At 44.6% G+C, this 25,801-nt stretch overlaps 1 protein-coding gene across 2 annotated transcripts; it reads right to left on the reverse strand.

The window, feature by feature from the left end:
* Window positions 1-312: 312 nt before the first annotated feature.
* COPZ1 (COPI coat complex subunit zeta 1) lies at window positions 313-20,584 on the reverse strand. Of its 2 annotated transcripts, none has more exons than XM_047742211.1 (9): window positions 20,492-20,584; window positions 9,759-9,827; window positions 8,338-8,419; window positions 7,625-7,716; window positions 5,576-5,631; window positions 4,187-4,264; window positions 3,975-4,026; window positions 2,521-2,559; window positions 313-1,724 (listed from the first exon to the last, which is right to left on the reverse strand). In XM_047742211.1, exons 1-9 carry the CDS (start codon window positions 20,507-20,509, stop codon window positions 1,677-1,679), a joined length of 534 nt encoding a protein of 177 aa, XP_047598167.1. In that variant the 5' UTR covers window positions 20,510-20,584; the 3' UTR covers window positions 313-1,676. The 2 variants fall into 2 exon arrangements, with proteins under 2 accessions (XP_047598167.1, XP_047598166.1); XM_047742210.1 differs by lacking the exon at window positions 313-1,724 and adding an exon at window positions 1,794-1,956.
* Window positions 20,585-25,801: the final 5,217 nt, after the last annotated feature.

Here is a 25,801-nt window from a genome sequence, read left to right on the forward strand (position 1 = left end):
GGTTACTAATGGCTGAGGCGGGAGCAGGCAGCTGGCTTTGGGGTGGTGGGGGGGAGCACTCAGTTCCCTGGGACTCCCACTGAGAAAATACCACCCCCACCCCACCCCTGGCGCCAATTTCCAGGCGTGGGGACGGAGGGATGCCAAGGAGGCAAACAGCCCCGTAAATTAGGGATAGGGGGATGGAATGCTGGGGAGTCTCTGAGGTAGGAGGGAAGAAATATTATAAGATGGGGAGCGATGGGGGGGTGCTGGAGGAATAGAAGCAGCTGCCAAAAAGAGAAGAGGAACAGAAACATCACACAAAGGCAGTTTGGAAAAAGAAATCTGTTTTATTCCTCTTTGCACAGAGCAGTATATGAAGGTGGCGATCTCCTGACTCCATACATCTCGGACACAAAAATGCTCCCTCAAATATGCCCAGTTATTCACCCCACTTCAGTCTTGGAGAACTGGCAGTTAGTGGGTGGGACAGAAGGCTTAAGTCTCAGGAAGGTTTTTCTGAGACATTTTTGTGGGAAGTTTCCGGTCAAGGGGAAAGATTAGACCCACGAGTGGGTGTTCCAACTCCATCTTCCTGGGGAAATCCAAATCCCAAAGGTTTTCTGAGGGAAGGGACCTCTTTCAGCGACCTAGGGAGGGAAGGAGTGCAGACCTACTGCCTGGATGTAAGGCTGAGGCAGAGAGAAGATAGGGTTAAGCAGCAGAGATTGCAGACCCAGGGCAGAGGAGTGAAATGCATGTGGGGGAGTGAAGGGAACACAGCCCAGAGGCCCAAGTCATAAATCCCACGCCTCCCCAGTTCTGAGCAAAAACTCTTCTTCCCAAGACTAAAATGGAGTTTTAGTTCAGGGACTGGCTCTGCTCCAGGGCACAGCAAGGACAAACCAGGCCAAGATCCCATGGGTAGGGAAGGTGGAGAGTCAAGGTAGTGGACCAGGAGACAGACGCTCCTAAAATGAACACTCACAAACCACAGTGGTTTTGAAGCTATAAGCCAGGATCAGGCTAAAGAATGCAGCTGTGACTGAAAAACAGAATTTTATAAGCCCTATCCAATAAAACTTAAATCCCTGCTTCTTCCATTCTGTCCCCAGCCCATGAGCTGTTCCCAATCCTTTTTCCAAGGCTGGAGGACAGGGCAATAAGAAGGGATGGGAGGAAATGCTGAGGCCAATTAAGTGGGGCTGTAGCTTGAGACTGGATATGCCACCCCCATTCATCCTATGGAAAAGAATTCTCTCTCTTCCTCCCCTTGCTAACATATGGGCTATTGGGATGAAGGCCCAGTAAAGGCAAAGGGAGGAAAACGCTCAGCACATTCTTTCTCCTGCTTTGATCTCAAGTGTAACTGCAGCAAAGGGCACAAAAGTTGAGAAGAAAATATGTGGGGTAGGAGAGTATGAGAGCATAATCCAGTGTAAAAAGGAAAAGGGTGCTTCCCCTACCCTGCATTTAGGATCTGCTAGGAGTTTTACTCCCAGACTACAAAAAAGTGAGAAAGGATAGGAAGCATACATTGGAGTTTGGGGGAAGCAACCAGACAGAATGGAGATTTAAGGGTCCCTTGTAACCCCCGAGATGATCCTGAGAGCATCAGCTGGGGGACTGGATGAGAAGTCACAGCAGACGTGTGGATTTTTTGAGGGGGTGAGGAGCCAGGAACAATGAGGTCTTCACCGAAGGAGTGACCACTTGATCTGTTCTTTGGCTGACTGCAGCACCTGCAGGGACAAGGGCGGCAGTTGAGGGGCTTTCTGGGGGGCAGGGCAAGGACAGAGATTGGGGCTCTCCTTCCCCTCACTTGCCTTCCCTGTCCTTAGAAGAATGGCAAATACAAAATCCCCAAGGATAGAGGGATGGGAAGAAGCTCTCTAGGGCCCTAGAGGATTGTCAGTTTGGGAAATTCCAAACAAATTCAAATCCACTGGGGGGATGAAGAGAGAAGAGGTATACCTGGGAGGAGAGAAAAAAACTGGGGGTTACTGGCCATATGTTAGAAAGGAGGAGTTTCCACATCCAGATGGACTTCTTGGTGAGAATTCCAAGTAGATAGAAAACAGAATCCCTCCCTTGCCTCCCACATCAGGTAGACAAGCTATCCACAAAGTAGCAGGATAGATCTGTAAAACCTGCTTTACTCTAGAATATGCATTTCCAGCCTAGCCCTCATTTGAATAATGAGAGAAAGAGAGAGAGAGAGAGAGAGTGTGTGTGCATGCGTGTACGTGCACACACACAGACCATCTGCTTAAGGCAAGCCTCTGCTGGGGAGTAAATCACTGAATGAGGCATCAGACAGGGAGGGTTTGAAGGGTACAGTGACAGCCACTGCTCACAGGAACATGGGATAGGAGTTGGGTGGGTAGGGAGTGTTTGGCTGTATGAGTCCCCAATTCTCTGGGGACTAGAGCCAAGAAAAATGTGCCTTCAGTCTCTAGACTCATTCAAACTTGGGCTGGGGTGGAATGCTAATCTAGCCTCTTTACTGGTCCAGTCCATGTGGAGAGAAAGACATACCTGAGACACTGTCTGCTCCGTAAGGGGGACATCTTCGCCCTATGACACAGAGACACAAACATTTAGCATGAGAGGAAGGTGGGATAAGACCGGACTGAAGTCAGTAGTGCAAAAGGAAAAAGTGGTCCTTTAAACTGAAGCAAAACGCAGATGCCTGACTTCTCAGTCCCTTCTAGGTAGTACAGTCACAATTTTCTTGGCCAGAGAGACTGTGAGCAGAAAAGGGTCATTTCATCCATCCTCTGTTTTAAGGGAGTTGGACTTCTTAAAAGATTTATTCCATTCCAAGTAATCAGCAGGTTATCTGATCCTCAACTTGGGGGTGGGAGACCTGATTCCCTAGTCAGAGAAGACCTTCCCTGAATATCAATATCACTAGGGAAAGGATGAGGGGGAGCCAGGGGTAATTTAATGGATCCCGCAAGGCCTGATGGGTAACGACAGCATGTTAATTTGAAGAAATAAACTGCTGCAACAGCAGCCTGAGAAGGGGAAGGCGGGAGTGGGTGGGTGGGGGGGAACCCTCTCTCTTGCCACATAGAGACATATGTTAGAGGAGAAGATTAAACTATGCAAATGGAGCCCAAGGCAGTTAAGGGAGAAGATTTTCCATTACCCGACACTGTCAGCCTTCACTCTGTGGAGGTCAGAGCTGGGACATTCTATGAATGGGGAGATTTGCTTTGCTTAAACATCTCTGCACCCCACAATTTGCCGATGGGTTCTCTCTATACCCACCATTATCTCCCTAGTAGACTTGGAGGCATCTATGGTTAACTCAGAGGCCCCTTTCTGATATTACTACCGTCAAAAGAGGACTAAAGTTCTCGCAAATAAATGCTTCCTGAGAGAGAGGTGGTGTCCTCAGACTTTAAGACAAGGAAGACACTCCCCTGACTACCAGATTGGGATCCATCCCCAAAGGAAGTATTAATCAACCTCGAGTTACTTTATAGTTTCAGAACCATTAATTTTAAAGTTTCTTTTATTCATCCTTTTTTTTTTTTAAGATTTTATTTATTTATTTGACAGATCACAAGTAAGCAGAGAGGCAGGCAGAGAGAGAGCCAGGGAAACAGGCTCCCTGCTGAGCAGAGAGCCCGATGTGGGGCTCGATCCCAGGACCCTGGGATCATGACCTGAGCTGAAGGCAGAGGCTTTAACACAGAGCCACCCAGGCGCCCCGAGCCACCCAGGCACCCCTTTTATTCATCTTTGATTCAATTAAGTATGTATTAAATGTCCCCTCTGTGCAAAGACTATATGGGATGCTAGGTACCAAGTAAGGGGCAAAAGTATGCTCCTTCTGCTGCCCCTCTTTGAGACAACGAGAATTTGAAAGGGAAGGGGAAGGCTCTGTGTATTCTATAAGCCCTGACCTTTAGATGCATTTAGCAGGTATGGCCCTGGAGGGTGAGTAGATGGGGGATGTAGGGGAGCACACTCCTGCTTACCCTTAATGCCACCCGGTGTACCACTTGTTGGGGATCACTCTCTAGGATCACCCTAAGACAAAGAAGAAACCATCATTCACTCTGTCCTCAAAGACAAACTCCTTCATTGTGGGGATACTCTGGTCACTCAGGCCACTCGCCTTAGGACAGAGGCAATTATCCCACTCCCGTACCGGAAATCCAAGGAGGTCCAGGCAGGTCAGAAAACTCACCCTCCATCTACGATTTCATCCACAGCCAAGAAGAGCCCTTCCATGTTCTCCAGCAGAGCTCGCTTTTCTACATTTTTCCTGAGTCCCCAAGAGAAGAGAAAAAAATCAGCCCGTGTATAAAAGGAATCCTAGGACACTGTCTGAGTTGGAGATCCAAAACTAGACCAATAAAATATCTGCACCAGCCACACACACTAAAAAGTAAATAAGTACTTTTTGGCTTATCCACTCTAAACCTCTTCTTACTCTTGGTTACTGAATAAGTATCAGGAATGTCAGGAAAGAGATTAAAAAAATACAGGCAATTTCTGACTATTCAAGAGTTGATTATCCAGAGCTAGTTTCTTCCCTACCTACCATAATACAGCTACTGACACTGCTCATGAACACGGACATCAGTGAGTGGAAAAAAGAAAACAAACAGCTAAACTCAATCTGGAGGTGGCAGGACGTGGAGAGGAGTTGAGTGCAAATTCTCTTTGCACTTAAGCTCTGACAAACCTTCTAGGCCTCTCTCCGCTCCCCCCTTCTCCCCCTCCCTCACCAGCTCTTCTCAGGCCTTGAAAAGGAGCCCAAATAGGGGGCTGGGAACAGACAGGGCCCTCATCCACCAGCCTTAGATCCGGTGGTTGTGCACGTGGCCAGTCACATCCGTCAGTTTGACTCTTTCACTAGATCACCGAAATGAAGTCTATTCATTCACCTGGCTAAGAAATAAATCATCCCCTTCCTGAGGAAATCTGAGCCATTCGCCCTGCTGATTTTGTGGGGCTGAGAGCGCCTGCTGTTCTGCTCCGGATGGCGGATGGCTGTCTGTACTGGGTTTACTTGGGAGCTGCTGGGGGAATGAAGTTCAGACTCCTTTATGTTTTCAGGAAAAGTATCTTATATCTCTTCTGTTGCCCATCTATGTGGGAAACAGGGCTGCTAGGGAGGTGGAAAGGGAGGAGGGGGAAAATGGCATATTCTTTCTGTTCTAAAGAAGGGAAAACCTATGAGCTAAAGTTAAAAACTGAGAATGTTACCTCCATTCCCAAGGCACTAATGTTACATCTGGGACATTTTCCTATGCTTGCCCTTTCCTACCTTCTAATGAAGTCTAGGAAAGCACCTTACCAGTGCTCAGAACTCTGAAAGAGCCACTGGATAATAAGAGAGTAGAGAGACACCGCTCCTGCCCAGTCCCCTTTCTTAGGAGAATTATCCCACAGGAGGGAAGTACTTTCCATCCAGTCTCCCCCTATCAGTGCGAATTACTCTGAAATAATAAGCCTAACTTCTCAAGGTAAATCAGTTCCCTGGAGCCTCTGCTAATTCCCCCCACAAACCCCTGGGCCTGATGAATAGTGACTTTATCTCCCAAACAGATGTCAAGAATGGCCTGCTCACCTCAGCATCTGGCTCAATGAGTCAAAGAGGCAATTTAGAACAGCCATGAGCATCAGCTGTTGGGAAACAGAAGAAGCAGAAGGATAAGGTTCAAGGCCCTGAAAACTGTTACCTGAACACAAACCCCACTAATTCATTAAGCATCAAAATACACAGGCTTTCACAAAAGATCAAAAGCATAAGGTGGAAGTGAGAGCAAAACAGGAAGAGGACCTGTGGTTTCTCACAGAAATAAATTCGGCTACACAATCCCACAATTCGAGGTCTCTCTTTGACCAGACTGTTCAAAACTTTCCCATCACAGTCCTCTACATGTCTTTGCCAACTGTGTATGTGTTACTTGGTATCTTAGGTAAAGAAATCATTAGCCAAACAATAGCTAAGGCCAGAGGGTTAGTGGAAAGAGCATGGCCTTTGGCATCAGACAGATTTGGGCTAAATCCCAGCTGAGCCATTTCTAGATGTGTGACCCTGGAAAAGTTATTAGGCTGAACCATAAGAAACTGCCACTTCTGTAGTTCAACAGTGGTCATATGCAAGTAATTTCATATCGTTCCTCATGGTTTGGTTTCCTCAACTACAAAACAAGGGCACTAATGCCCACAACTCACAGAAGTGCTGTAACAATGCACCTTACAAAAGATTTAAAGTAATAAGAGCTTCAAAAGAACTGGTTCTCTCAAACATTTACTTTTGCTTCAAGTTATGTGGGGGCTTATTTTTACTTATCTTTTCTCCTAGATGTTGCTACTTGAGGTAAGTAGCTTTTCCTGTGCATAGGAAACAGGTTAGGACTATACCCACAGGCTTCTCAGGCTGATCCATTCAGAATGTGTAGCTTCAACATGACCCCAAATGTTGATAACTGACCCAAACTCAGTCAGGTATGGACCCTTCATAGCAGGAGGAAGCATCCCCCCAACCCTGACCAAACCTCAGGAATCCATCTATAAGGGATGCCTAGGTGGCTCAGTGTTCGACTCAGTTTTGGCTCAGGTCATGATCTCAGGGTCGTGAAATCAAGCCCTGTGTCAGGCTCCACACTCAGCACAGGGTCTACTGGAAATTCTCTCTCTCTTTCCCTCTGCCCCCACCCGACCCTGCTGCCCCCCATCATGTGTGCATGAATGCATATTCTCTCTCAATAAAATCTTTTTTTTTTTAAGATTTTATTTACTTATTTGACAGACAGAGATCACAAGTGGGCAGAGAGGCAGGCAGAGAGAGAGGAGGAAGCAGGTTCCCTGCTGACCAGAGAGCCCGATGTGGGGCTTGATCCCAGTACCCTGGGATGATGACCTGAGCCAAAGGCAGAGGCTTTAACCCACTGAGCCACCCAAGTGCCCCTCTCTCAATAAAATCTTTAAAAAAAAAAAAAAAAAGAAAGAAAGAAAGAAAAAAAGAACAAAGAAATCCATCTTTAAAAACACTATACAGCGAAGGCCACTGATACATGTTAGTATGTATTAAAACACATATGGTGTCTCCTACATGGAGATAAAAGAGCAAGAGCAATTTCAGGGGGCACCTGACTACCTCAGTCCGAGGACCATGCAACTCCTGATCTCAGGGTTGTGAGTTCAAGGCTCATGTTGTTTATAGAGATCACTCAAATAAATAAAACTTAAAAAAAGACAAAGGAGGGGTGCCTGGGTGGCTCAGTGGGTTAAAGCCTCTGCCTTCAGCTCGGGTCATGATCCCTGGGTCCTGGGATAGAGCCCCCACATCGGGCTCTCTGCTCCACAGGGAGCCTGCTTCCTCCTCTCTCTCTCTCTGCCTACTTGTGATCTCTATCTGTCAAATAAATAAAATAAAATCTTGAAAAAAAAAAAAAAAGACAAAAGAAAAAAGCAATTGGTGAAAATTTCCACTCTAGGTTGATTTGTTTGCTAGGCTATGTTTGGAGGTCAGCAGAGATCTCTGACAACTTCATTAGCCCAGTCAAAAGCCTGAGGGACAGGGCACTTCTAGGGTCCCAACGCCATACTATGCCCTGCTTATGGCTTAGAAACTGGGATCAGAGATAGCAAAGAGGGGTGGAATTCTCACCTCATTTTCATAGGAGCTGCCAATCACATAGAAATAGAGATCGATACTGCTTTTGTATACCACTGTCAGGCCTTCCAGGAGGGCGATTTCACCTGGGGGTGGGAGAAGGAAAGGTGGAAACAGTGGATAGCCTGAGATAAGAAAGTAGGATAGAAGGAGATACCATGAACTCTGGGCATCCAGCCGTTTAGGCTGAAGTGAGGTAGGTCATAATAACGCCCAAAGACCAAAGTTGACCTGCTTTTTTCCTCCCCATGGTAGCAGAAGAGGGAAGTACAAACTTGGGGAAATTGAAGTGTATCTTCTCCTCTAACCACCTCCCTACCAACTACCCTTATTTCCCGCCTTGTATATGAGACAGGATACTAGTCGATCCTTCGGAGGTGAAAATGCAGAGCGGTCACCTTTACAGACTTCCATTTACCTGCCCTAATGGATGCGGTACAATAAGCAGAGCTGCAGTTAAATTTGTCAAGTGAGGCTCATAAATCCAGGGACTAGACAGGTAGCTAACAGCCAACCTTCCAGCACGGTATTCCCGCGTGAGGTACACTCACCTCCCCATTACATTCCGAAGAGTTTATTATATGAGGGGAGGAGGAAGACAAAGAAAAAGGAGGCAGTCATTTTATCCTTTCTCTGCAGCCCTGCTGCCACCCCCTGCCCGCCATGGTTCCCCCAACACGGGGAGCAGTGAAAGGAAAATGACCTACTGTCAGTCCGATGGGTCTTGTTGAAAATGTTCTTCTCAAAGGCCTTTTGCTCCTTGACACTGGGGTACGTGTCGTCATAGTACTGGTCAGAGAGAAAGGAGATGGGTTGGGTCATTAGAGCTAGGAGCCCAGAATGATTAGTGTCTGTGTTTTGCCCTGGATCTTGCATTTCTCTCCTTCAAGGCATGGGGTGAGGAAAAAATACTGACATGAAGAAGGAAGAACTATGGAGGTAGGGAATGGCCGGTAAGTAAGCAAATATTAAAAAAAAGAAGAAACAAAAAAAAACAAAACCCTTTTAAAGACCTTGCCGTAAGCATGCCCACCTCACATTTCTAAGACTATAGGGCAGAGGCCTGCAAGCTCTATGATGAAGCCCTGCCCCCGTCTGCATTCCAGGATAGCAATCTCTAGATGAAGCTCATCAAGTGCGCTCTAAGAGCTACCCACGTTAGGGAGCAGTGCTAGGGAACACAAAAAGCACTAGAAGCACAGAATGCTTCTTTCAGACCCTCACTCACAGTATGAAGCTGAGGAATGGGGAAAGGCTGCAGAAACCGAGGCAAAGCCTATCCAATCCCTCCATCTTAGCTCTTTTCTGCAAACTGCAAGAAGCCGGAGACAATCTAGCACATTGCTGAGCCCACTCCCAAGCCCTCCCTGGCACGGGGTGGAGATACAGGCTGCTAAATCGCTCTGCTCTTTAGGGGCTAATCCGTCGCAGTCAGCTGAAGACCTATGACAGGTCTGGCATTTAGTAACTGGATAACTGTTTCAAAAGGTGTCCTGCATAGTTACATCCAATTACAGGGAGGAACAGCTGGTGAATTCTAAACTAATCTCTACCTGCTGATTGATTTATGCTGTGCTCGCCCGGAGTTAATACACCAGGGACAGAAAAAATTTCCACAGGAGGGGGAGGATATGGAGGGAGAGAAGAGGGGTGTCCTTTCTCCTCTCTTTCAATAGATCCAAAGTTAGAAACACCACACAGGGATGTCAGGAGGTAATAAGCTTGGTGGTGACTGCAGACCTAGGGCTGGAACCCTGAAACTACAAGAGAATTCCCTGGAAAAGCCCAGGCAGGGAAAAAGGCAGAAGGAAAAGGGACAGGAGTGATGGGCACAGGCAATCTGCTTCTCACACCCAGGCACTGTACTGTTCAGAAACCAAGGTCCCCAAGCTTTTCTCTGATCTGATGCTGACAACAAAGGAGGTCAAAATCTGTGGGACGCAAGTATGGAAGCAGGGCAACTAAGACACAGAAGCAGTTCGGGTTTTATCTGGGGTAGGCACAGGAAAATGGAAGGATTCTCAAAATTATGGTATCAAGAATATGAGATAATAGGAGCAGTCCCTAGATCCAAAGTTCAGAGTAAGTCTTTGTCTTGCTCCTAAATGAATTTCAAAGGGAATCTCACCTTGGCAAAAAGTCGATCTCCATCATTGTCCAGAATCAGGATGGCTTTGACAGTATACAGGGAAGGTTCCTGAAGAGATATGAACATAACCTTCAGTCCTGAAGGCTCCTGCCACCACTGACAAACCAGATACCTTCCCCTCATCCCGCTGGGGCTGCAAGGGGATACAGAGGTGCCTCTGTATGTCCCCTATCCCAACCTGGTTAGATTTAGGCAATTCACACTGAGAATGATCAAGTGGTGCATGAACTGAATTGAGGGAGGGGGCATTCCAACAAAGGACTCCAAAGCAGCATCAGAGAAGCAGTTACTCTGAGCCAGACACACAGACGGTTTAATCAAGGTAGGTCATGCTGTTATTTCCAAATATTATGCTACAGTTATTTTCCAAATTACTCTCCCTCCCTGGTCTCCCATGCACAGGTAGGTATGGAATGTGACCAGATTAATTAATAGGCACTGCACAAGGCTATCTGAAAATAGGGTTGAATGCCCTAGTGTACTTAGAAGTTTCTGCAGTCCCAATGCAGTAGCAATGCAGAGGCATAAAGCAAGCCTTCCCTAAACCACCCACACACTGGGCAGAAGGAAATGAACATGCATACGTGTGCACACACTCATGCACACAGACATACCAGGTCTGAATGCAACCCAGTGAGACATCCATCTTCCAAGACTTCCCCTATGATCCCAATCCTACTACACCCCCAACCACTACCACTTAACTTACAAGACATAAACCAATCTGATGTTGGGGGTAGTTAAGAAGCAGTAAGAAGAGGATCTAAGAAGCCTCGAACCTAGATATAATGAGCAGGAGGGGAGAGTTCTTTTACTACCCAAAATCAAATTTTGAGGATAATGGCTCTCGTAAAGGAACCACAGCCTCAGCCTTAATGTTACACTCAAACAACCGCAAAACATATCACTTTGCAGAAGCTCCTCTACTCCTGCAACTTCTAGGGAACCAGCTAACCAGGAGACGAAGAGGAAGGAAAGGGAGGCAGTGTTATGTATATGGAAGGTGTCCGACGGCTCAGATTCCTTGAATTTCTTTTCTTTCTTTCTTTCTTTTATATATTTTTTAGCAGTCTCCACACCCAAGGTACTTACAAGCATAAGTTTAATAAAGACCCAAGAGTGAGGATAAAAGAATTATTGCCAAGGATCCAGAAATTGCAACGTCTACAAAGGTAAACTGTCCCATGAGGTTTCAGGAGGTTTATGGTTCCATGCAAAGAACCAACCCCACCCTCATGGAGTTAAAAATGAGAGTATAGGGAACCCAGTCTTTTGACAACAGGGTGATGAAGAATGTAAGCTTTCCCCCACTTGAATTCTTGAGAACAGCAAATTTTATGTTTTGTTCACTGATTTATTCCAAGTGTCCTAAAGATTGTGTGATATACACTAAACTTTCGGTATTTGTTAAATGATTAGGAGAATTAATGAAATTTGAGGATAAAGTAAAATTTCTTGAAGCAGTAAGCATCTAAGGGACCCTCTTATAATGAGACTTCCAAATACAGGAAGACGTTCTGGTGTGGCCATTCTGAGTGATCTTACTACCAACATATCTCTCCTCTGATAAACACCCTTAGAGATGCTCACCCTATACACATTACTCCCTGAAATAAATACTCTGTCTCAAACTAAGGAACTGTGTCTAGCAGAGGGAAGTCCTCTAGAAAATCATCTAAAAGGTCACAAACAGAGAAGCTTTCCTAACTTCTATACCCCACAGAAAGATCTTCCCATAAAGCAGGCACAATTCTATAGCCCCTGGATCCTCAACTCACCAAAAGGGATGCATCCATGGGAATGAGTTTCCTTAATGAGGAAAAGAAGCCCACAGGGAAGGAAATTTAGAAGAGATCATTTTTCCTACAACCTTTTCCCTGGAAATCTTTGGCTCTGATCCTCTCTCCACATTCACAGGAACCTTGGAGAGATTCCTAATGGTTTAAACTGGGCATTGATCTGGCCATAGGTAACTGGTTCTTGTAGCCATTGAGTCTGGCATCCCTAGAAAGAATGGGATGGATCCCAAAGAAAAGAAAAACCCTATAGCCACGGCCAACTAGGAGAGAAACAATGCCCTTTGTGGCCAACAGGGTAGAAGTGCCTAAAAACTGCTGGCAAAGAAACAGATCCCTAGGTTCCACTCCTAGCTTTTCTCACTGGCTTCCTAGAAGAGGCTATCAAGGAAGGCCCCCAAAGAGGAAGTGGAGCTTACTGGGAAGGATAAAAGACAGGGAAAGGCAGGCAGGCAGGCAGGCAGAAGAACGATCTGATTTACTACAGTTCTGAAAGAGGTAAGAAGGCACTAGAGAAAAAGGCTGGTCATTTCAAACTTCCAAAGGGATAAAACCACCCTAAACAAAGCCAAGAATTTAGGCATGAGTCTAAATGCTGCTTTAATTCTCCACTCTGCGACAGCTGGAGCCGGCAGCTTCTCCTTTACTTCTCCTGCCACCTCCTGACTACTGCCGGTTCCACTTCAGCCGGGGGCCTTTACCTCACCGGAGTGGGGAGGCCAAGAATTCCTCTCCTATCATAAAACCAGCCAGTTTAAAGGCCCCAGTAATTTCATCTTAAGTTTTGTAATTTCATCTTAAGTTTTTGATAATGTAATTTCATCTTTTTTGCAAAGGGTAAGTTTATAAATAACTCCCAGCTATTGAGAAATGGGCCTCCTGGACAATGGACTAGGCTTGACCTTGTAACACATTAAATGCTGATTACTGAAAAAGACCCTACAAGCTTAGGGCCATGTTCAAAGGATTTAAAAGGTCTATTCTTCCCTCCCGCTCCCGAATGTGTAGCTGCTAGAAAGCTTTCGAGACAAAGTTCTGTGATGCACTGACTTTCAGAGAGCCACAGCCTGAGTGTATAACAGAACTTCACCTCAAATGCTAATTGTGCCTGGAAATGATATGTAGGCAGACTGGTTTGTGGGAGGTTGGGTGGCTCAGACTGATTTTCTTGTATGTTTTTATTATCAAGAAAACGAGACTGGGCTCCTCAAGAGAGTTGAAACAACACGGAACAAGCAACTAGCCTGCTGCAAAGGAGTCTTTGATCTCAATCGGAGGCTTTCTGAAGCCTGGTGAAAAACATTATCTCCCAGTACCCCACCCCCAGCACGGAGGGGACTAGAGGGGGGGAGTCATCTAGTGCTGCCCCCTGTGGGCCTTCGAATGACCTGCAGGGCTTCCTCAGGATTATAGCCGGCAAAAATATTAAAAAGGCAGCTCTGGATAAAAGCTGTCTATTTGTGTGTCTTCTAAGTCAAACTAGGGGAGATGGGCTCTGAAAAAGCACTGAATGAAGTCAGTTCACAATGTATACAGTAAAAGGGCACTCTGGGATAAGATCATGGAATGCCAACAGAAGAGGGTGGGGGTGGGGGTGGTAAGTCTTTGCAGCAGGCAGACAGGGTATTTGAGGGCTAAGACTGGTTACTTTATTTAATTCACGGGGGTGGGGGCAGGGAACACAGCCAAGAAGGCTTTGTGGAGTTGGAGGATGCCACTCACAGAGCTGAAAGGGTACAACTAAGAATACGGTTGAGATTCCTAGAAAGTTCTTCATTTTCCACTTATAAAGAAATCTTTATGGCCATGCCAAAAGTAGTACCCTGCTTGGCAATAGGTTTTGAACAAGAAGAAACAAGATGCCCTTCCCTCAACCCTATTTATAAAGTAAAACCAAAACAGTATAAACTAGAACGAAAAATTCCTAGATATGACTCCCAGGTCCACGTAGCTAAGCAGGTATTTTGCTCCCTGATTCTGTGCCAACTTCTTTAAAATGAAAAGTTCCTCTGGGGTTGAGGGCTCCAATTTGCCACCTCAAATGAAAAGAATTAACTCAACGATTTGACAAGGAAGCATAGTTTTTATACACTACCCAAGGTTTGCTTGGATTCAAGCACAATTCAGGAAAGACTAAGCCATAGGTACTGTGGAACATAACCCAGATGCAATGAGACCGAATACTGGCTATAAAGAGGAAACTGAACACACATCTTAGGAAGAAAGAAGTGATGTCAGGAAGATACCGGCAGGAAGAATCTTCCTATCTGGCACAGTCCCTACAAAGAACTCATACGCTACAGGAGAAAATATCTCTAAACTCCAAAACCCCTTTATTATAATCTGGATCAGCCATTAATACAAATCCTACCTTTCTGTGGGACTCTGCTTCTTCATCAGAGAAATGAGAGGTCTGACCTGGATCAGTTAAAGTTAATACCTTAAGTTACAGAAGACCTCTTTGATAAGCTGATGAAATCTAGGGACCCCGTTCCCAGAAAAATACACATTCACAAATTTTTATGGTTTCAAGGAGCTCAGAATTAAATATACTTTGTGAGGATAATAAGATGGTGTGGAGAGGGGAGGGAAAAAAGGGGGAAATGAATGATACTTTTGTAAATCACCCCCTCTCCTCTGCCTGGTACCAAATAGTGATTTCAATAAATATGTTTGGTCTTCATAAATTAATGAATATGATTGAGAAAACTAATGCAGCCAGCAGGGGGAGCAAAGGTCAGCACCTTTCAATGACTAAATTTGGTGGTTGTGAGATAGGAAGGACAAAGGTAACCAAGCCCAACCCCTTCAGGAATGCAAAATCTCAGGTCCTCTCTTAACATTCAGAAAGCCAGATGCCTGGCTGGCTCAGTGGATTGAGCATGCAATTCTTGGTTTCAGGGTTAGGAGTCTGAGCCCCACAATGGGCCTAGAACTTATTTTAAAAAAAAAATTTTTTTTTTTTTTTTTTTCAGAAAGGCTATCGGTAGAATTTTTCCCCAGGGGCCACATAGTCAATTCTCCAACTGTTATGAAAGTGAAAGAATTACAGAAATGCAGGACAAAGCAAGCAGCACTGGAAAGAGGAGTTGAACAAGCAGAAATCAGAGTACTCCACATCCTAGGCCTGAGAGCAACATTAGAACTTCCTGCCTTCCCAGTTCGGTAATCCAAGAGCTCTTATTTATTTATTTATTTATTTTATTTTTTTATTTTTTTTAGATTTTATTTATTTGACAGAGAGAGAGAGATCACAAGTAGGCAGAGAGGCAGGCAGAGAGAGGGGGAGAAGCAGGCTCCCTGCCGAGCAGAGAGCCCGATGCGGGGCTCCATCCCGGGACCCGAAGATCATGACCTGAGCTGAAGGCAGAGGCTTAACCCACTGAACCACCCAGGTGCCCAAGAGCTCTCATTTAAATACCACTCGATAAAGGGAAATATCAAATGGAACTAGATCCCTTTCTGCTGAGTTCTTGGTTATGATGTTTCATGCTATCTGTTCCCACCCCCAACCCCTGCCCAACATCTGCTAGTCTAAGAGAATGAGTTGACAGCCTCTGTGCTCATCTTTCAGTCTATCAACCCAAAATTCAGAATCAACACCCCAAGGAATAACTGCGATCCTCTGCCCCAGTTTGTCTCCCTCTACTAAGTCCACAAATAATAGAAAAGGAGTTGAAGAAAATTGGTAGAGATATCCAAACGCATGGCTGTAGGTGGAGATATCTGCCTTGACAGTGGGAGAATTAAAGAGCCACATGGGAGACATGTGCTTCACCTGCTGCCTGAGACTTAGGAGACACAGCAGGAAAAACTTCTGAAGAGATGGACATGGTCAACAGCAGAAGACAAAGCTAGGAAATCTAAGGATAAGAGAACTCCTCTAATAATCCGATCTGAGAGAAAGGCAAGACAGAATGGGAGAGGGCCTCTGCCAGTACCAGCATCTTATAAAGTGCATGGACTTGACCTCCCAATCCATCTTCGTCAGCTGCTTGAGGGCACTCTGCCCTCCGTCTTTCTAATTACTCTACCATAAGTGGATAGGTAGTCACTGATTCTTTACTCCTGTTCTATCCTTTATTTGCTTCTCAAGTTTCCCGTTCCATAACTAGTCCTCTTGTCAGTATCCTAACTCTAACCAAGTCATGTCAATGGAGTAAAAAACAGTAGCAAATATCTAGATGAAAAAGACCCTAAATCTGCCACTAGGCTCCTTCAAATATCTGGATAATTGCATTCATCCTCTGCCTCACAGGGAAGACCTGGCTTCTCAAAGATCTGGCCTTCTTCATATGGAGACCCCCCTCCTCCTCTTTTGACCATGTGACAGCTCCCCTAGACCTTTGATATAATTTATACCTTGCCAGGGACCAACTCTTTCCCACCACTGTGAAGGAGAGGGAAAAAATATATATAAATACGTCGGAAATCTATAACGAGGTCTTCTTGGAGGGCAAGACATGGAGAGAGTTAGAAGCAGCGTCAATTGCTCTTTGGGGGTTTTAGTTCAAGCCGAGGTCTGCTTCCAGCAATCAACCATTAAAACAAGCCGGCCAGAGTAACAGCACAGTTTATTCTGATCATTTAATTTGAAGTGTCAATAAATTAAACTTCAATCAATTAAACTAGGTGTGCAATAACCCAGATGGACACCCCGACACCAACATAATCACAATAAAAATTTTTATGGCTGCCAGGGACCTCACCGGGGGCAGTGCTGGCACTGCTCGCGCCCTAGCTGAGAAATATATCTCCACAGTGCAGGAACGAGGAGATTGCTTCTCCTAACGAAATGGAGGGGCCAGGCACCGGCAAGGACGCAGCTGGGAGAGGGGCACAGGGGACTGCCAGGAACGAGATGGGAGTGCTTTGGGGGCTTAATGTAATTGATACCTTTGCCCAGAGCAGGGGGAGGGGGCATTTAGGCCAAGTACCTCTACTGTTAGTGCCAAAGGAATTTAACAAAAGCCCCATTAAGATGATTCAGGAAGCGAAGGCCACAGAGCAATATCAACCTTTAAGTCATTGATGTATTCTGCATAGTTTCCTCCTCCCAGTGCACACTCTTGTGTACTCTGGATGCCCTGATTTTTGAATGAGGCTTAGAATTCGGGACTTGGCCATTGTTTTAGAATTAAAAACGTTACTAAGGGGAGAGAAAGGATAGAATTTACTTGGAAGAACACTGGAAAAACACTCAGAAAGTGAATCTATGGAGGATTAGGAAAAATGAAACCTATGAGGAAAGATTTAAGGATCTAGACTGCTAGAGTAATTCAGCTTTGAGAAAAAAAGGTAAAGGGGGAAGGGAGGAAAAGGATAAGTCATTATCTTTAAGATTTCATTGGTTATTAATGGAGAATGGTGACCTGCAGAGATCCTTCTCCATTCACAGCTAAGAAAGGGAGAACCAGCAGGAAACAGCAGGAGAGAGGAAGCTGAGTCCAAAGATGCAGGCTGGAAGCACTATAAAGCACTGGGAAGAGAAGGTGATAAAAGGGTCTCTTTCCTTAGAGACTACAAGAGGACCTGAGAAAAGTAAGACAAATCTGCTCAAAACTTAGAGCCAGATTACTTAATTCAAGAAAGAAATGACACCCACTGTAAAGCACCTAAATGAAGGGAAACTACTGGTATTTAGAAATTCCCATAATCAGATCAAATTTCAGTAGATTTTCTTCATGACCCCCTCTAGATTACCCTTCCCTTCTCAGTATCCTATGGCTGTGTGCCTTGTAGAGGTAAGGATGAAAAGATAATGTACTTTGATCAGATTTCTCCAGAGGTCCAGCCAAACCAGGAAACAGAAATGTGAAAGGAGAAAGCCAACAAGAACTTTACAAGGTGTCTACCCTCTTTAAGGAGGAGTCTGTTCAGTATTATCACGGTACAGTAAACTCTAGTTCAGTAGAAAGCTAAGGAAAAATCCAGGTATTCCTCATAGTTTTCACAAAAAAGATGGCAATTTAAGTAATCAGATGCTGCTGAGTAAACAAGAGGAAGGGATGAGGTTAAAAAGGACCAATGCTGAAAGGTGATTCTGAATCCGTTGGGGCTAAATTTTGTGGGCCAGTTTGTAACGGTAGAGAGAAATAAAAATTTAGCAAGTATCACCTAGATTCTCAACTACAGTCCTCATCTGAAGCAATGAATACTGAAAACTACTTAAATGACTGCTTTTTTTTTTTTTTTAACTTCTCCCAAGGATGGTACAAACTAGTACCATTGTGGAAACAGAGAAGTTGATTCATTATATTAATGAATGCCTTAGGGCTTAATTCTCTCCTAGAACTCTGGTTGAGAAAAGGATGGAATGGTGAGAAATGTCAAATTCTTGGGGTGCCTGGGTGGCTCAATGGGTTAAGCCTCTGCCTTCGGTTCAGGTCATGATCTCAGGGTCCTGGGATCGAGCTCTGCAGGGAGCCTGCTTCCCCCTCTCTCTCTGCCTGCTTCTCTGCCTATTTGTGATCTCTCTCTCTCTGTCAAATAAATAAATAAAATCTTAAAAAAAAAAAAAGAAATATCAAATTCTTTTTTTTTTTAAACAGATTTTTATTTATTTTACAGAGAAATCACAAGTAGGCAGAGAGGCAGGCAGAGAGAGAGAGGAGGAGGAAGCAGGCTCCCTGCAGAGCAGAGAGCCCGATGCGGGACTCAATCCCAGGACCCTGAGATCATGACCTGCGCTGAAGGCAGAGGCTCAACCCACTGAGCCACCCAGGTGCCCAAGAAATATCAAATTCTTAACTGAGACCCAAATATAATGAAACTGTAAAAAGAAAAAAAAATGTTGGAAAGAGCTGACATAGAGGAAGGAAAATACTAGTTTAATATCATAAGAACTCTGGAGACCAGCAAACATACTGATACCTATTAGTACTTTGTCCCCAACAAAAGCTTTATATAACTGATGTTTAAAAGTACAGTTCTGCATACTGAAGAGGTACAAAGTCCATGATGAGAAAACCTATAGTAACATGAAAGAGACTTAGTCTGGGAGGATGAGGAATCAAAATTTAATCCTCGTTTTAACATGTGCTTCCCTGAGCAATCCCCTTTCCCTGTAATTTGGTTCCCCCAACCCCATTACATAGATTTCTCATGACAAAGAATCAGTATGGTTTTAAAAGCAAAGTTCAGGGGTATCTGACCAGTTTAGCAAGAATCTGTGCAAGTGGCGTCTTAGGTACAGATCAAAATGGACATAAGACACAGATTGAAACAGACTTCACTGAGGAAGCAGAGACTGAAAAATGAGGTAAGAGAAAATGTGAGACTTTCACATATACCTTCTTCAACTCACCACTACACACAGATTCCTTAAGAGGGCTCCCCAAGTCTCATGTCCCTCAGCCCTATACCTCTAAGCAGGCTACCTTGTAAATAGATGTAGGGAGCATTTAAAAATTTTTTTCTAAAAACTTCCAAAGAAACCAACTCCCTGGAATTTATCTGTGTCTTTTAACTGGTTAAGAATACTGGCTAACTGCCTGATACAGAAAATATCTTATTAAACACTACTCAGGGCTTGGGACGCCTGGGTGGCTCAGTCAGTTAGCCATTTACCTTTGGCTCAGGTCATGATCCCAGGGTCCTGGAATCGAGTCCCACACTGGGCTCCTTGCTCAGCCAGGAGCCTGCTTCTCCCTCTACCTGCCACTCTTCCTGTTTGTGCTTTCTCTCTCTCTGACAAATAAATAAATAAAATCTTAAAAAAAAATAAATAAACCTACTTAGAAGGTGCCTGGCTGGCTCAGCTGGTGGAGACTGTGACTTTTAATCTCTGAGTCACAAGTTTGAGCCCCACACTGGGTGTAAAGATTACTTAAAAAAATAAAAATTTAAAAATTTAAAAAAAAAAATATCAGGTTTTAAGCTTGCTGCCTCAACTTGACCAATTCATATGATGAGAAGGAATTATTCCTATCTTTGCCATTTTGAAAGAAATCAAACCTGTTATTCTCTTTTACCTGATGAAAATCTGAATGTGCACATATATTAGAGCTGAAGGAAAAGATACAAGAAAACTTGTCTTTGGAAAGAGCCTGGAATTCAACTCAATCAAGGAGATTGGGAGCTAATACTAATATCCCAAACTGCAAAACAGAGCACTTTAGAGAGAAATCCTCTAGTCCAATTCTAAAGGAGTAATAGTATTTTATTTGTTTCAACAAGCAAAAGGGATCCTATGGGCAAGGAATTTATAACACCCTTTGGCCATCAAAATTCTCATATAACCAAGGAAGAGTTAGCATCCCAGATCCTGCACTAAGAATTCCTAAAGTCTTAGTGGGGAGGAAAAAAAGAACAAAATAAGGAGTCTGGAAAAATATTCTATAATCCACACTAACCCTATCAGGTATTCCAGAACTTTGACAGAGTACATTTACCATGACAAAACTACACAAGGGGGATTAACAGAAGACTAAAATAAAAGGAAACCCGTTTTTGGAAGAAATGTAACGTTATTACCAAAGGAGAGTCAAGCTGTGACAACCATGAGGAGAACCCTGTGATGACAAACACCTGCAGTCTATTCTTAGAATTTGGGGCTAGTTTGAAGGTTTGGAGAAAGTCAAACCAGGCTATCATCCGTAACGCTCAGAATGAGGGGGAACCTAAAGGACCTCGCTCCAGTAAGCCTATGATCCTACACATCCTAAGGACTACATGTGCTCCCTCCAACTTTCCACGGATACTGCCCTCTCCCCGGAAGAGCTTCCTACTCTAAACCGAGGCTTTAGTTCCTACAGTTTCTATACTAGGCCACACACTTATTCCGGAGACTGGCAAAAGCTTCGGTCCACGAGGATTACCCGGAATTCCCCGTTCTACCCCCGCCCAGTCAGGCTGAACCCCAACTCCCGGCCCCTCTGGACACCGAAGCATCTCGGCTGCCCCTCCGGCTCCTACCAAAATCAGCGCCTCCATCTTGCCCTGCAGCTGGTGCCGACGTGGAGCCGCAAAAGCAACACCGCCGCGGATTGGCCCCACGTCCTCATTAGACCCCGCCCAGAAGTAGGATTATTGGGCTATATCGTAATAGCTATCTCCCTATTGGCCAGTCAGTGTGCTAACTTGCCTGGCGGAAGCAAGGTGTCCAGCCAGAAAGCGCAGGCACTTGATTGTCAGTTTAAGCACTCAATAAAACGCCAAAACCTCACGGTTGAATGGGGCGGGAGGGCCAGTGGGGCGGGGTTGTTTCCATGGGGAACAGAGGAAGCGATTATTAATTTTCAATTGGCAGAAAGGAGAACACGTGATATCGCTGGCCTGATTTAGCAACTTTAATCCGCACTCCCTTTAGGGGGCGCTGTGTCTCCTTAGCCCTCAGCACTGCGGCTCTTGTTGGAATCCTACCCTAATTCTCATTCCAAGAGCCCACCTTAGGCACTGGGTATCCAAGGTCGCTTTGGCAAACACTGTTAGCTCTTCCCTCCGACTCGCTGAGATTCCTTCACTATCCTCACAAAGTCTGCACAACCATAGCGTAAAGCCAAGAGTTGCACAGCGTATTAACTAGATAAAACAAGGCCTCCAGGGGCGCGTGGGTGGCTCAGTGGGTTAAAGCCTCTGCTTTCAGCTCAGGTCATGATCCCAGCATCCTGGGATCAAGCCCCTCATAGGGCTTTCTGCTCGGCAGGGAGCCTGCTTCCTTCTCTCTCTGACTGCCTCTCTGTCTACTTGTGATCTCTGACTGTCAAATAAATAAATAAAATCTCAAAAACAAACAAACAAACAAGGCCTCCAGAGTTAATTGCTACAGTAACACCATCTCCCCAAGATGGACTCCCAGGCTTTGCTGGGCCCAGGGGAGGACAAGAAGCCAGTGAATTTCTTTTCTTTTTTTTTTTTTTTAAAGATTTTATTTATTTATTTGACAGAGAGAGATCACAAGTAGACGGAGAGGCAGGCAGAGAGAGAGAGAGAGAGGGAAGCAGGCTCCCCGCTGAGCAGAGAGCCCGATGCGGGCCTCGATTCCAGGACCCTGAGATCATGACCTGAGCCGAAGGCAGCGGCTTAACCCACTGAGCCACCCAGGCGCCCGCCAGTGAATTTCTAAAGCAGATTTTCTTTGACCAGACATGGAATGGGATGTTAGAGCTTTGGAGACTAGAGAGAAGAGAGTAGGAGGGACAAAGGGGTAGAGGGTCCAGGATAAGGAACAGTATATGGTACAGGGTCTGCGGTTTTCCAGTAGGGACAAGCTGTTGCAAAACGAGAAAAGAGAAGTTTACAGAATGCAGGGATTTCACAATATGGAAGGTTTCTGATGAAGTTTAGCTTTCCCCTACCCTAGGTTCGTTGGTCCTGACTCCTCTTAAGTCAGGGACACCTATTGCCTTATATTATCTTTAAAGAGAGGGTGTTTTGTTTTGTTTTGTTTTGTTTTCCCATTTCTGACAATTGCATCTTCAGGAGCTCTCCAACAAGAGCATCCAAACCTATCCAAGAGTTTTTCTAACAATTTCAGAGTAGAGCCAGAGGGCCTAAAAGAAAAGTATAGAACAATGCAAACCTAGAGTTAACATATGGTATGAAGGAAGGTATATGTTTTTCTGGTAAAGTCCCAGGTGACAAGCCTCATATCTGGAGGAAGTAAAGGCTTAGCCTTTATCTGTTCTGAATGGGGAGTTATTCAAACATTTAGCATTGTGCCTGGCATCACAAGGTTGTCCTTGGCTTGACAGCTTAATAATAAAACTAACATTTAATGACCATCTACTATATGTCAGGCACATGCTAAATCTTTGAATAGATTATTTAACATTTTTATTTATTTTTAAAATACTAAAAAAACATTAATATTAATTAAATTAAACATAAATTAATTCTAATTAATTTTATTTAACAATCTAGGAAGTTTGCAGTCATCAGGTGTAACTGGGAATTCAGGAATCCCTGTGGAGCTGTTAGTGTACCAAACGTGGTAGGTAAAAATGCATGCATGCTTTTGATAGCACATATGAATGGATTTCTCAGATTGACTTCGGTTTTTTTTCTTTCTACCTTCCTCCCTCTCTCTCCCCCTTCCCTCCCTCCCTTCCTCCTGTCCTTCCTTCCTACTTTCCTTTTTATTTTTTTATTTTTTTTTAAGATTTTATTTATTTATTTGACAGACAGAGATCACAAATAGGCAGGGAGGCAGGCGGAAGCAGGCTCCTCGCCAAGCAGAAAGCCCGATGCGGGGCTCAATCCCAGGACCTCGGGATCATGACCTGAGCCGAAAGCAGAGGCTTTAACCCACTGAGCCACCCAGGCGCCCCACCTTCTTTCCTTTTTAAAATGGGCTCTAGGCCCAGAGTGGAGACCAATGCAGGGCTTGAACTCACAACCCTGAGATCAAGACTTGAGCTGAGATCAAGAGTCAGAGGCTTAACCAACTGAGCCAACCAGGTACCCCTCATTAGTTTTATTCTCTGCAAACTGACCTGGGCCACTCAACATAGCTTTTATTGTTCCTGATATTAGTGCATGTTCCCTTTATACAATATATTCATGAACATCAAAAGATAATCAATTTGGTATACATGGTATCAGGGCCTTCACAGCCACCACAGGTTTTCTCTTTTCCATCCATTATGTTCTTATTAAATTCTACTTTGCTTCCATAGGAATTGTAGTAGTTTCTCACCGACCCTGCAGCCACTGTGCTGGGTCCCCACGCACCACCACAGCCCCTACTTCAAAACCACCCCTTCACCTCCAGCTGCCTGCCGCCCTGAGGCCCATTATTTAATATTTTTAGAAAATCTTTATGATGTAGGTGGTTATTACACACATTTTATAGATAAGGAAAGTAGAGCTTAGAGCAACTACATGATTTACTTAAAACCTTACAAAGATTAATTGTCAGCCATACATTCAGGCATAGGAGGTCTGGTTCTAAACCATGTTTTACCCACAATCCACTCTTCTAACTTGTGGTACAGCCTCTTGTGTATTCCAGTCCTACCTGAAGTACCCTGTGTTCTATAAGGACCATGAGGAGTAAAAGTGTGTGAAGGGAGGGGGTCCTCTTTCTTTGATAGAGTGACAAACTTTAACAGTCAGACATTGTTCCAGAAGATGGCTCATTGTTAGCTCTCCAGCCTATTAGGTCACTGTGCTGTAGGGGGAAGACAACTGGCTGGATGGGAGACATTCTTTTTGTGACTAGGACTTAATAAGCAGGAACCTTCTGGAGCACCTGGCTGGCTCAGTCATAGAGCCTTCAGCTCTTGACCTTGGGGTTGTGAGTTTGAGCCCCATGTTCAGGATAGAGATTATTTAAAAATTAAAAAAAAAAACAAAACAAAAAACAAACAAAAACCCCAGACTAGAGCTATCTAAAGCCCTATCTAGAGTTAAAGTTTTATCTTCCATCGCCCCTTCACTTGGAAAACTTTTAAGAATCAATCAAATAGGGACACATAGGTGGTTCAGTCAGTTGAGGGTCTGACTCTTAATTTCAGCTCAGGTCATGATCTCAGAATGAAAGTCCCGAGACTGAGCCCTGTTTGGGCTTCTTGCTCAGTGGGGGGGAGTCTGCTTGAGATTCTTTCCCTCTGCCCCTCGTCTTGAGCACAGGAATGCACGCACATGCTCTCTCTCTCTCTCTCTCTAATAAATAAATAAAATCTTAAAAGAAAGGAAAAAGACTCAGGGGCACCTAGGTGGCTCAGCTCATTAAGCATCTGCCTTCAGCTCGGGTCATGATCTCAGGGTCTTGGAATCGAGCCCCATATCAGGCTCCCTGTTCAGCGGGGCATCTGCTTCTCCCTCTTCCCCATGCTCCTGCTCTCTCTCTCACGCTTTCTCTCAAATAAAATAACATCTTTAAAAAAATAAAATAAAATAGAAGAATCAGTCAAATGGGAAATGCATATATGCCTGACCCCCTCATATATATGCATACAATATAAAACCATGTGTATACGGTTACAAACGTTAATAAAAAATGCATGGGAGGGATGCCTGGCTGACTCAGTTGGTGGAGCCTATGACTCTTGATCTTGGGATTGTAAATTCGTGTTGAGTGTAGAGATTCCTTTTTTTTTTTAATTTGATTTATTTAAGGGCTCCTGGGTGGCTCAGTCATTAAGCGTCTGCCTTGGGCTCAGGTCGTGATCCCAGGTCCTGGGATCTAGCCCTGCATTGGGCTCCCTGATTGGCAGGGGGCCTGGTTTTCCCTCTCCTACTCCCCCCTTGTGTTCCTTCTCTCACTGTGTCTCTCTCGGTCAAATAAATAAATCAAATCTTAAAAAAAAAAAAAGATTTGATTTATTTATTTGAGAGGGAGAGGGAACAAGCAAGGGAGAGGAGAAGAGGGAGAGGGAGAGGGAGAAGCAGACTCCACACTGAGCAGAAAGCCCAATGTGGGACTCAGCCCCAGGACCCTGAGATCATGACCTAAGCCAAAGTCAGATGCTTAACTGGCTGAGTCACGCAGGTCCCCAATACTTCAAAATAAAATCTTAAAAGATATGTATATGGAGGGAAAATGGAGAAAAAGCCCGGAAAGAAATATAACCAGTGTTTCGTTTTGCTTTGTTTTTTAAGTGCTATGACTTTTTTCAATGTTTCCATATTTTCTGGGTGTTCTAAAATGTGTGAGTGCTATTTAAAAGGAGAAAAATGGGGTGCCTGGGTGGCTCAGTGGGTTAAGCCTCTGCCTACGACTCAGGTCATGATCTCAGGGACCTGGGATCAAGCCCTGTGTCGGGTTCTCTACTCAGCAGGGAGCCTGCTTCCCCCTCTGTCCCTACCTGCCTCTCTGTCTACTTGTAATCTCTCTAGTCAAATAAATAAATAAAATCTTTTAAAAAATAATAAAAAAATAAAAGGAGAAAAAGAAGCATTTTTTATAGGACAAAATCAACTTCTTTCCATGAAGCCTTCTCTGATGTCCCCAGGTGAAGTCAAACGCTTCCCCTTCGTTGCCATCGTCGACTCCATTTTTAGCCGTGTTGTAACACATAGATCTAACTCACTAGACTTGCCATCTATGTCCTATTCATTTTATTTCCTCAGCACCTCGCCCTCAAATGGTAACACTCAGTGTTTACTGAATGGAATGAACATTTGTGAAAATGCAAGATACAAAGTGCAATGAATGGTGGGTGTCAAAGAGAAGCTTAGGATTAAAAGACTAGTAAGGAGCACAGATATTGAAAGGGAGTGATCCCTCAGGATGGGGGCAGGGGTTGTCAAGGTCTAGGAGACACTGAGGTGTTGAGTTAG

This window comes from Lutra lutra, chromosome 8 (assembly GCF_902655055.1).
Source record: "Lutra lutra chromosome 8, mLutLut1.2, whole genome shotgun sequence".
Taxonomy (NCBI): domain Eukaryota; kingdom Metazoa; phylum Chordata; class Mammalia; order Carnivora; family Mustelidae; genus Lutra; species Lutra lutra.

What these genes read in the sequence shown, in the direction of transcription:
- COPZ1 (XM_047742210.1), bottom strand. An exon ending in TCATTGAGCCAGATGCTGAG is followed by an intron (nt 4,265 to 5,575) that starts GTGAGCAGGCCA and finishes TTGGGGACTCAG; the next exon opens with GAAAAATGTAGAAAAGCGAG. An exon ending in TACACCGGGTGGCATTAAGG is followed by an intron (nt 2,560 to 3,974) that starts GTAAGCAGGAGT and finishes TCTGTGTCATAG; the next exon opens with GGCGAAGATGTCCCCCTTAC.